The sequence below is a fragment of the Oncorhynchus kisutch genome, linkage group LG8 (assembly GCF_002021735.2).
Source record: "Oncorhynchus kisutch isolate 150728-3 linkage group LG8, Okis_V2, whole genome shotgun sequence".
NCBI classification, from domain to species: Eukaryota; Metazoa; Chordata; class Actinopteri; order Salmoniformes; family Salmonidae; genus Oncorhynchus; species Oncorhynchus kisutch.
This window is the reverse complement of record NC_034181.2, coordinates 72,113,081-72,125,766: the sequence shown is the minus strand read 5'-3', so window position 1 is coordinate 72,125,766 and position 12,686 is coordinate 72,113,081. Positions and strand designations below refer to the sequence as shown.

The following is a 12,686-nucleotide window of genomic DNA, read 5'->3' as shown; positions in this document are numbered from 1 at the left end:
AGAGAGAGAGCGAAAGAGAAAGAGAAAGAGAGAAAGAGAAAGAAAGAAAGAGAGAGAAAGAGAAAGAAAGAGAGAGAGAGAGAAAGAGAAAGAAAGAGAGAGAGAGAGCGAAAGAGAAAGAGAAAGAAAGAGAAAGAGAGAGAAAGAGAGAGAGAGAGAAAGAGAAGTGAAAAGAAAGAGAGAAAGAGAAAGAGAAAGAAAGAAGAGAGAAAAAGAAAGAAAAAGAGAGAGAAAGAGAAAGAAAGAGGAAAGAGAGAGAAAGAGAAAGAAAGAGAGAGGAAAGAAGAGAGAGAAAGAGAGAGAAAGAGAGAGAAAGAGAAAGAGAAAGAAAGAGAGAGAAAGAGAGAGAAAGAGAGAGAAAGAGAAAGAGAAAGAAAGAGAGAGAAAGAGAAAGAAAGAGAGAGAGAGAGAAAGAGAAAGAAAGAGAGAGAGAGAAAGAGAGAGTGAAAGAGAAAGAGAGTGAAAGAGAGAAAGAAAGAAAGAAAGAAAGAGAGAAAGAGCAAGAGAGAAAGAGCAAGAGAGAAAGAGCAAGAGAGAAAGAGCAAGAGAGAAAGAGAAGAGAAAGAGAGAGGAGAGGGGATGGGAGGAGTGTAGAAAGGAGGAGTGTGGAGAGGAGAGGGGATGGGAGGAGTGTGGAGAGGAAAGGGAATGGGAGGAGTGTGGAGAGGAAAGGGAATGGGAGGAGTGTGGAGAGGAAAGGGAATGGGAGGAGTGTGGAGAGGAAAGGGAATGGGAGGAGTGTGGAGAGGAAAGGGAATGGGAGGAGTGTGGAGAGGAAAGGGAATGGGAGGAGTGTGGAGAGGAGGAGTGTGGAGAGGAAAGGGGATGGGAGGAGTGTGGAGAGGAGGAGTGTAGAGAGGAAAGGGGATGGGAGGAGTGTGGAGAGGAGTGTGGAGAGGAGGAGTGTGGAGAGGAAAGGGGATGGAGGAGTGTGGAGAGGAGGAGTGTGGAGAGGAAAGGGGATGGGAGGAGTGTGGAGAGGAAAGGGGATGGGAGGAGTGTGGAGAAGAAAGGGGATGGGAGGAGTGTGGAGAAGAAAGGGGATGGGAGGAGTGTGGAGAAGAGGAGTGTGGAGAGGGTATGGAGGTGAGGGGCTGGGAGGGGTTTGGAGGGTGTGGAGGAGAGGGGCATGGAGGACTGCGGAGAGTAGAGGGGCTTGGAGGACTGTGGAAAGGAGAGGGGCTTGGGGGACTGTGGAAAAGGGCTTGGAGGAATGTGGAAAGGGGCTTGGAGGAGTGTGGAAAGGGGTTCAGAGTGCTGCTATCCTAAAGCTCATACTGGTGATGACAGGGGCCTGCTGACTGACGGACAGGGGCCAGAGAGCAGAGCAGCACAGTAACACCACTACCAAACAGACCTTTAAAGGGACAGATACTGTACCTCAGACCAGGATAAGATACCTACAGGGGCTGATACTCCCTGAATAACTCCACATTATTGAGACCTACAGGCCTCAAGGGTTTGGTGCATGATTGTTATGAAATAGCAGATGAGAGGTACAGGTAAGTATGAAGTCACATTGCCCACTTAGTGTTCTTGTTAATTAAATGGGTTTGCATGAAGGGCCCACACTGAAAACTCACAGGTCAAAGCGACATAGCACGCCAGGCAGGGCCAAAGCAGACATTAGGAAGAGCCAGTCTTGGTCCAGATTGTATAGGTTTTATGATGAATCTCTGTGCTTTTAAAGAAAGGCTCCAGACTGATGTCTTAAGAATGGAGTGTTATAACAGCCCACCAGTCTGACACTAATCAGAGGGAGCACTGCCCACTTTGTCTGGCTTGCCCACACAGGCCCCTGGCTGTGTGACTGTCTAACTCTGTAACCAAGGTGTAGCAACTTTATCTAATGGCTGTTAGTTAGCATTTCCTTCACAGTTGAAAACCTCTTTCATATATCCAGTCTGTTTCTCAATTCATGCAGCTTGGTTGAACTGTGAGGTAGCTGGTAACAGTATTTTCCACTCGGTGACGAGCTAGTTCCCACCCTTGCCCTCTAGTCTTACCTTGAAGGCATACTTGCGGCTGATGTGGTCATCAGGCTCCACAGGGGCGATGACATAACTGGGCAGCGGGATGCTCCCCAAAACCGTCTCCTCTCTGCTGTCTAGAGGGACACACACACACACACACAGGTGATCATTATCACACAATACACAACAGCCCACCACACACCTCACCGCTGGCCCACTGCCTTGACTACTTTAATTATTCTACCAGTTTATAAATAGCATGACATAACTGCTTCATCAATGCACCAATATGTTCCTGCATGGTGATTCGTGACTGTGGGAAATGTAATTGGAGAGACATAAGGATGATTCAAGGAGCCGCTGTGCTGTGGTGGCAGGCAGCAGGACTGGAGGCTTATCTCTGGCTCAGTGTGATGAATGGCGGAGAGGTGAAAGAAAGAGGGAAATAGAGACAGAAGAGGAGAGAGAATAGCCTGTGGCAGAACAGAACCTTGTCTAACTTCAGTCATGTCTCTCTGATTGAAAGGTTTAGCTCGACTAAGAGGCAGACGACTTGGAATTAAGACGACTGGCTCAGATTTCATAACCAAATCAATTCACCCTGCGACTATTTTAATTAGTCTCAATTAAACCCTGACCCGGTGTGCCTGTGTGACTCACCTTTGTAATAAAACAAGCAGTAGTCAGACAACACAAACCACTTCCTCTTCCACAGTCTCATTCCAGAGCTGTCCTGGAGGGAGAAACACAACAAGGAATGTAAAGCCCTCTCAGCAATACAACATCACCTTCTAATGCACATTCTAATTCAAAACCTGGGGAATATAGGCTCAAGTACCCATTTACAGGGAGAGGGAAAGCACAAGAAAATTCATACATTTCATTAGTACAGCCAGTAATTGTGTTCCCCCAGAACAGGGCTCATGTCCTGCCATGATAGGAGCTCCAGTAGGTCTAACTAATTCTCTCTAATCAGAATCATGTTATCAATGATTCATTAGTGTTCTGCAACCATCAATCCATTGTCTGTCTAAACACTCCTTATGAGTCGATGACGTGTTACCATGTCAGGGTCTTAAATCTCACCCCCTCTGGCCTGCCTCGGTGTTACACCTCCGTGCCAGCCTCGCCAGGGGGCATCAGTCAACAGGAGACAATCACCCTGGGTGTCGTCCTCTTATACCTCACCCCTAAAGAGACATCTCTCTCATGCTCCCTCCGTCCTCTAGGTAAATGGAGATCCATAGAAGGGGTTCATAATGAGAAATGATGACTGTCGTTCTCTGTTTACTCAGCCAGAGTCCACCAGGTCACAGTCATTAATACTGTAGTACATTCTCATAGACCTGGCCTCTCATCATTGCTTAGCCTGAATTATGCATTAAGTGGAAGGCCACTGTAAATGACATGACATAATATGACAGAGATGTAATATCGACGTGAGGTGTGTGTGCTCCCGTTAGAGTGGAGGACAGTTTACCATTAGACCCCAACACACTGCCCTTAGCTATAGCTACAGTCATTGAGTTATACTCTTAGCCATAACTATGGAGATTCCTCTGAACCATACAGTAGGTACAGTGACTGAGGTGGGGTGATGTGGAGGGCTTACCTGTTTGTAGAGCCATCCTCTGACAACCACAGGGATATTGGGGTTCCTCTTGATGGCTTGGTCCCTCTTGCCGAAGCTGTGTACCTTGCCACTACTCCTAGAGCCCTGCGGCTGGAAAAACAAACACGTTGGTTATGAACAGGGTTTCCTTTATATACTGGTTTACAAACAACATCTGCTATTAGCTGCCCAGGGAGCTCAGTAGTAAGGAGCTGTGTGAAAGAAATGTGGTATTACAGACACAACCAGTAGGAACAGGAGCATGTATCAAAACAATATGACCATTCAGTCCCATGTTTATAGAGATCATTAGGTGTTACTGTATGACCATTCAGTCCCATGTTTATAGAGATCATTAGGTGTTACTGTATGACCATTCAGTCCAATGTTTATAGAGATCATTAGGTGTTACTGTATGACCATTCAGTCCAATGTTTATAGAGATCATTAGGTGTTACTGTATGACCATTCAGTCCCATGTTTATAGAGATCATTAGGTGTTACTGTATGACCATTCAGTCCCATGTTTATAGAGATCATTAGGTGTTACTGTATGACCATTCAGTCCCATGTTTATAGAGATCATTAGGTGTTACTGTATGACCATTCAGCCCCATGTTTATAGAGATCATTAGGTGTTACTGTATGACCATTCAGTCCCATGTTTATAGAGATCATTAGGTGTTACTGTATGACCATTCAGTCCCATGTTTATAGAGATCATTAGGTGTTACTGTATGACCATTCAGTCCCATGTTTATAGAGATCATTAGGTGTTACTGTATGACCATTCAGTCCCATGTTTATAGAGATCATTAGGTGTTACTGTATGACCATTCAGCCCCATGTTTATAGAGATCATTAGGTGTTACTGTATGACCATTCAGTCCCATGTTTATAGAGATCATTAGGTGTTACTGTATGACCATTCAGTCCCATGTTTATAGAGATCATTAGGTGTTACTGTATGACCATTCAGTCCCATGTTTATAGAGATCATTAGGTGTTACTGTATGACCATTCAGTCCCATGTTTATAGAGATCATTAGGTGTTACTGTATGACCATTCAGTCCCATGTTTATAGAGATCATTAGGTGTTACTGTATGACCATTCAGTCCCATGTTTATAGAGATCATTAGGTGTTACTGTATGACCATTCAGTCCCATGTTTATAGAGATCATTAGGTGTTACTGTATGACCATTCAGTCCCATGTTTATAGAGATCATTAGGTGTTACTGTATGACCATTCAGTCCCATGTTTATAGAGATCATTAGGTGTTACTGTATGACCATTCAGTCCAATGTTTATAGAGATCATTAGGTGTTACTGTATGACCATTCAGTCCAATGTTTATAGAGGTCATTAGGTGTTACTGTATGACCATTCAGTCCAATGTTTATAGAGATCATTAGGTGTTACTGTATGACCATTCAGTCCAATGTTTATAGAGATCATTAGGTGTTACTGTATGACCATTCAGTCCAATGTTTATAGAGATCATTAGGTGTTACTGTATGACCATTCAGTCCCATGTTTATAGAGATCATTAGGTGTTACTGTATGACCATTCAGTCCCATGTTTATAGAGATCATTAGGTGTTACTGTATGACCATTTAGTCCCATGTTTATAGAGATCATTAGGTGTTACTGTATGACCATTCAGTCCAATGTTTATAGAGATCATTAGGTGTTACTGTATGACCATTCAGCCCCATGTTTATAGAGATCATTAGGTGTTACTGTATGACCATTCAGTCCCATGTTTATAGAGATCATTAGGTGTTACTGTATGACCATTCAGTCCAATGTTTATAGAGATCATTAGGTGTTACTGTATGACCATTCAGCACCATGTTTATAGAGATCATTAGGTGTTACTGTATGACCATTCAGCACCATGTTTATAGAGATCATTAGGTGTTACTGTATGACCATTCAGTCCCATGTTTATAGAGATCATTAGGTGTTACTGTATGACCATTCAGTCCCATGTTTATAGAGATCATTAGGTGTTACTGTATGACCATTCAGTCCCATGTTTATAGAGATCATTAGGTGTTACTGTATGACCATTCAGCCCCATGTTTATAGAGATCATTAGGTGTTACTGTATGACCATTCAGCCCCATGTTTATAGAGATCATTAGGTGTTACTGTATGACCATTCAGCCCCATGTTTATAGAGATCATTAGGTGTTACTGTATGACCATTCAGTCCCATGTTTATAGAGATCATTAGGTGTTACTGTATGACCATTCAGTCCAATGTTTATAGAGATCATTAGGTGTTACTGTATGACCATTCAGCCCCATGTTTATAGAGATCATTAGGTGTTACTGTATGACCATTCAGCCCCATGTTTATAGAGATCATTAGGTGTTACTGTATGACCATTCAGTCCAATGTTTATAGAGATCATTAGGTGTTACTGTATGACCATTCAGCACCATGTTTATAGAGATCATTAGGTGTTACTGTATGACCATTCAGTCCCATGTTTATAGAGATCATTAGGTGTTACTGTATGACCATTCAGCACCATGTTTATAGAGATCATTAGGTGTTACTGTATGACCATTCAGCCCCATGTTTATAGAGATCATTAGGTGTTACTGTATGACCATTCAGCCCCATGTTTATAGAGATCATTAGGTGTTACTGTATGACCATTCAGTCCCATGTTTATAGAGATCATTAGGTGTTACTGTATGACCATTCAGTCCCATGTTTATAGAGATCATTAGGTGTTACTGTATGACCATTCAGTCCCATGTTTATAGAGATCATTAGGTGTTACTGTATGACCATTCAGTCCCATGTTTATAGAGATCATTAGGTGTTACTGTATGACCATTCAGCCCCATGTTTATAGAGATCATTAGGTGTTACTGTATGACCATTCAGCCCCATGTTTATAGAGATCATTAGGTGTTACTGTATGACCATTCAGCCCCATGTTTATAGAGATCATTAGGTGTTACTGTATGACCATTCAGTCCCATGTTTATAGAGATCATTAGGTGTTACTGTATGTTTGATGATTAGATTAAGAACAACATTTTGATTTTGAGACTGGGGCCCACAAATGTTTGAAGATAGTCATTTTAGTTATTAACTTTCTCCTTTGTGTTTCTCTGTTTCTCATTTGATTTAGCTTTAACCTTCTAATTTCAGCACCTCATATAACCAGCAAGCTGTCACGTTCGTCGTAATGATGAGACCAAGGCGCAGCGTGATAAGAATACATTCTGCTTTAATTAACGAAGAACACTTAAACTAACAAAACTAACGTGAAGCTATGCTAAACCGAGTGCTGACATGCAACTACACAGACAATAACCCACAAAACCAAAATGGTAAAATGGCAACCTAAATAGGATCCCCAATCAGAGACAACGATAAACAGCTGTCTATGATTGGGAACCAATTCAGGCCACCATAGACCTACATATACCTAGACATAATAACACCCCATAGATATACAAAAACACCTAGACAGGTCAACAACACCTAGACAATACAAAAACTAAACAAACCACCCTTGTCACACCCTGACCTAACCAAAATAATAAAGAAAACAAAGATAACTAAGGTCAGGGTGTGACAAAAGCACATTTCACCCAAATGGGAATACAGTATTATAATCATACATTAAGATTTGATGAGGCACAGTAGCATTCTTTCAAGGCCCGCTGGTTTTCTCACTCCTCTGAATCTCACAGATGATTTCAGATGAATGTTCAACTGAGCCAAATCAGATTGCACCCTAGCAACAGTTGAGTTAGGTTTCCATTGCAGGGGATCATTATATGCCATTTCCTCCTCCACAGCTGGCAAAAACATGCACTAATTACTGAAACTACTGTACGGCCAGCCAAACATGCAGAGCATTAGGAAATATACACAGCGTTTGTCAGGAGAACCATCAAGAGAACAGCCTTATTTAAGTTTAGCAGATATTAGAAATCATTGTGTAGTCACATATTCACTGTACTGTGATTGGAAACTCAACGTTCCCATATACATAGATAGTGAATTTTAAAGCAAATCTATACTCTGCTTACCATTGAGAATGAGCAAGTGGTCATCGATAATGCCCTGTCTGCCACTCTGCTTGAAATGACTGGCACCTCTGATAGCAGACAACACGTTGACATGAGGTCTGATGAGGTGCTGCTTCTAACACAGGTACAACAATCTTAGGAGAGCTACTTTAACAACCTTAGAGGCACTGTTCTATAGGAATACTTATACGCCTACTGCAGTGCTTAGAGTCCCAGTCAAGTCAGTGCATGTGTTTGGGTGCTGTGTGTAGCTGAAGAGTGTTGTGTTACTATGATTGTGTTGATAGGTTGACTGGGGATTGATTGGTTTCAGACAGCTCATATGATGCTGACACAATGCCGTCTCTCACTCACAGGCCTGAAGCATTACTGAGACAGCCAGGAGGTCATTTTACAGCTAGCCAGGCGTGTGCTGCCTCAACACTCACTAACGTCAACACCCGTCAGTCAGACTGGAGAAGCGATAGTTAGTTGGCAGGTAGCCCTGTCATGCCACCCAGCATGGCCACCCCTCTCAGCCTGGGAGAGCTGGGCCACGGGGGAAGAAGGGAGAGGAGGCTGGCAGGCTTTTTCTGGAAGCTGGAGACAGTCAGGTGTATGTGGCCTGGGAAGGGTCTAGGAAGAGCCACTAAATCACTTTACAGATGGGCAGCTGGGTGTCATGTGAGTACTGAACTGCCAATGTCCTGAAGATAGACCACAGTCATGTCAGTGGCAGAGCAGAGGAGACCACAGGGTTTGGAAGACAGCCTCACTGCCCTCATCTGACCTCTGTGGAAGTATGATCCTTATAAGAAGGGGACATGGGCATTCTATGGAGTGTCACTTCCCCACCTGTTCCTTCAAAACATCCAATAGCAGCCGTTTCATCTTCTAATACTGTTCTTTTACTAAACCATTTGAGTAAAGCCTTTTATATGCACATAGTGAATCCATGGCCAAGCACTGTGGAGGTTTAATTGAGTTTCACTGGGCTTGAAGAAAATCACTAACCTATTACAGTCTACAGCCATTAATCAAAATGAGAGTGTTCTGGAGGAGATTATACCAATTCTCCAGCATGAGCATTAACAGTCTCCCAGTACCCTTAGAAACAATATCAATTCAAACGCTTTACACTGCAATCACTGGACCTAATTGCTGAAACACTGGTGTGGGATAGATCCAAATAAATGAAACACACTGAGTAAACAACGCATGCTCATAAAAGAGAGATGTTTTCTCACCTTTGACCCTGAGGTGGCGTCCACTGTTGATGAGGTCACTGCCTTGGAAGTCTGGCTGACCATGCTGGGGGGCCTCTGACTGGCCGGTGGCGGTGGCTTGGACATGCCCCGGGACTCTGTCCTGCAGGGGAGGCAGCACAGAAGGAAATCAATGACAGACATGAGCGGTCATGCTAGTATCTCACCACCACCACCATTCCTCTGTAGTGGATCTGCATTAAAGGGAGCCAGGGTTAACTTAAGGGATGGGTTCTCAGAGAGGAAACGACAACTTCCTGCCACACGACCTGTCACAGCCAATGCAATTACAGCTATGTTAACAGGCAGGACTTTTTTGTAGCAGCCACTCAAGTAACACTTTGTCTGACACTGTCCCTGGGGCTGGCATGTCTTGTTTCATAAGAGGACATGTTATATGACAAATAACTTTTCCACCTCCGCATAACCTCCAACACAAAGACCCAGAGCAGAGATACCAGAGCTACAGCAGACGAGCTTACTCATGATCAAATATCCACTCTCTCTTTATCTATCTTTCTCTCTCTCGCTCCCTCTCTCACATACACACACACACACAAACCCCTAAACACACACGCATGCACGCACGCACGCACACACACACACACGAGGTGTCCTGACCTCCAGACAAAAACTTCATCATATTTACATCCATTAGATAACTCACTCACTCAGCAGAGACCACCCATGCTTTCCAAATTACACCTCACATTTCCTCATGACATCATCACATTGTTACAGTCAGGAACTGTTTTTGTAAGAAATACAATCAGTTCCAGTTCACTGGCATAACATGAAAATCAACCAGCTTCTCTTATCTACAGATGTAGTATCTTAATTTGAGCTTTCTTTTGTTGATGATAATTTTCCTTCCGAGCAGGAAATGCAAACGTATAGCGTATTCAAGGTTTAAAAAGGCTTCTAAAGTTTGTAATTCCACTTTAAAATGTCAGACTTGATTTGCCCTAACAAAAAATGCATCAACATCTACAAAAAATGTATTATAATCCACATAATAATTCACATTTCCTGTTGCTGCAGGATTATTTTCCTGCTTAAAAGAAAACTGGCTCAAATTTAACCAGGCTCTCCCAATATCTGGCCTCAAGTACTGCTACTCATAGAGCATTCCATTACAGTTTAAGGGCACCTAGGTGGTTGCTCCCTTAGGATAAAGCAGGAATCTGAGGCAGTTATGGAATGCACAGGTCACACTCTTACACAGATTGTAGTGAGCGTAAATGGCAAACTGCCTGGAAACTTCAGCAGGAAGGGGGATTATGGGAAATCTATGTTCCATGAAGGCCATAGGGGCTTTCTCTTTGTAATAAGGTTTATTAGAACAGAGGAAATGTATCAATTAATGTGCCATTCTATAATTAATAAACGTTCCCTTCGATAAAAACATAGTATTCCCGAGGGGCTGGGTAAACAAATAATGACATTAATTACAAATGAAGTACTGAGGCGTAACACAGCTCCTCCCATCTCCTGATGTCAGATTCAGACAAGTTACTGTATTGGTTCACTGCTCCTGAAGTCAATATAACCCCATTACCAGCTGCAGAATCTCCAGAGCCTTGTTCAATAGTACTTTAATAATAAATTAACTGACAAAATGCTCTCTGACATTGGGGGCTGAGGAGTGATCAAGTCAAGAACAAATGGGTCTGCTTGTGTTCACAAGTGGTTGTGAGAGTGTATCATTCATCACAGAGGTAGCTATGCCTAATCAGAGTGTATCATTCATCACAGAGGTAGCTATGCCTAATCAGAGTGTATCATTCATCACAGAGGTAGCTATGCCTAATCAGAGTGTATCATTCATCACAGAGGTAGCTATGCCTAATCAGAGTGTATCATTCATCACAGAGGTAGCTATGCCTAATCAGAGTGTATCATTCAACACAGAGGTAGCTATGCCTAATCAGAGTGTATCATTCATCACAGAGGTAGCTATGCCTAATCAGAGTGTATCATTCATCACAGAGGTAGCTATGCCTAATCAGAGTGTATCATTCATCACAGAGGTAGCTATGCCTAATCAGTTTAATGCCAGTTTATATGGACGTGCTGCTCACACAACATTCTTGATAAGGTCATCCTCAGCTATTTACGGTAGTTTCATGAGCAAGAAGTCTGTGTGAGGATGGTACTTTGACATTTTCAAATGACATATTACCTATGATTAATTGACTGAGTCATTTCAGTACTAGCTAAGGGCACAGTTTTATTGAAATGACCCGTACCATAGTTTTTCTACAATAGTGACAGTCATAGAATGATGTTAGGAGCGTGTCAGAGACTTTAAAGCAAGCTGAGGTCCATCTGCGCTGCTCAACCTTTTTTTTTAAACTCTCCATTGACCATGTGTCCCTGCCATCTCAGTGGTGTGTTTGTGTGTGTAGGAGGGAAGCTTCACTCAGAGGTTCACTCCTCTGTGACACTCAGACAGCCATGAAAGTGCACAGAGCCGTCCATTCTGGGCATCACTCACAGAACTCACTGCTCTCTGGAAACGAAGGCAGGGGCTGGGCTGTTTAGAGAAAGCCGGTGGCTGTAGGTTCACTTCAAAGCAAGTACTCAAGAATATTTAACTAAACTGAATAAGCCTAATGTCCTCATTGCTATATAGTACAGATATTAGATTTCTGAAAAGTATCTCCTCAGTGTATGTGTGTGCTCTTCCTCAGTGTGTGCTCTTCCTCAGTGTACGTGTGTGCTCTTCCTCAGTGTGCGCTCTTCCTCAGTGTGCGCTCTTCCTCAGTGTGTGCTCTTCCTCAGTGTACGTGTGTGCTCTTCCTCAGTGTGTGCTCTTCCTCAGTGTGCGCTCTTCCTCAGTGTGTGCTCTTCCTCAGTGTACGTGTGTGCTCTTCCTCAGTGTGTGCTCTTCCTCAGTGTACGTGTGTGCTCTTCCTCAGTGTGTGCTCTTCCTCAGTGTGCGCTCTTCCTCAGTGTGTGCTCTTCCTCAGTGTACGTGTGTGCTCTTCCTCAGTGTGCGCTCTTCCTCAGTGTGCGCTCTTCCTCAGTGTGTGCTCTTCCTCAGTGTGTGCTCTTCCTCAGTGTACGTGTGTGCTCTTCCTCAGTGTACGTGTGTGCTCTTCCTCAGTGTGTACTCTTCCTCAGTGTACGTGTGTGCTCTTCCTCAGTGTGTGCTCTTCCTCAGTGTGCGCTCTTCCTCAGTGTGTGCTCTTCCTCAGTGTGCGTGTGTGCTCTTCCTCAGTGTGTGCTCTTCCTCAGTGTACGTGTGTGCTCTTCCTCAGTGTGTGCTCTTCCTCAGTGTGTGCTCTTCCTCTTCCTCAGTGTGTGCTCTTTCTCTTCCTACACTAGGAAAGTGTGCTTGACCGCCCACTCCACCACTACTGACGCTGGACCCCTGCATTGTTCTGCCTGAACATGAAAGATGTTGTAACTAGTGTTTTTTCCTGTTGGCCGTGCTGTGTTCCTGTGCAGCTTTGGAAGAGGAGAGGTATTGGGATGCGTCTACGGCCAGGGCAGGCTGGTGCAGGACATAAAAACACAGAGACACAGCCAAAGGCGAGGGACTGACTATAGAACAAAAAAAACTTTGTTCCAACTCTCTGGATCCCATCCAACATTTTTACAGCACATTTCCCTCTGCACCAAGGGGACCCTCGCCTGTTTCATTTGCAGCTCTCATGCTGTCTACCTCTGCTGTCTTTTGAAGTGTTCCCTGGGAAATCTGCTGTGGGATGTGGCAGAGTAAAGGAGCAATATTTCACATCAGAGAGAAAGAGATCCAGGCCTGGGGCCATATAGGTTACC

General features: G+C 43.6%; 1 protein-coding gene across 14 annotated transcripts in view; it reads right to left on the bottom strand.

Moving 5' to 3' along the window:
• Window positions 1-12,686, bottom strand: part of LOC109874840 (pleckstrin homology domain-containing family A member 7) — a 161,648-nt gene that overhangs the window by 70,899 nt on the left and 78,063 nt on the right. For all 14 annotated transcript variants that reach the window (XM_031831121.1, XM_031831124.1, XM_031831123.1 and 11 more), the window contains 4 exons: window positions 8,883-9,003; window positions 3,586-3,696; window positions 2,634-2,706; window positions 2,007-2,107 (listed from right to left, as the gene is read on the bottom strand). In XM_031831121.1, the coding sequence (XP_031686981.1) occupies window positions 2,007-2,107; window positions 2,634-2,706; window positions 3,586-3,696; window positions 8,883-9,003 (406 nt within the window). The remainder of the gene's footprint in view (window positions 1-2,006; window positions 2,108-2,633; window positions 2,707-3,585; window positions 3,697-8,882; window positions 9,004-12,686) is intronic.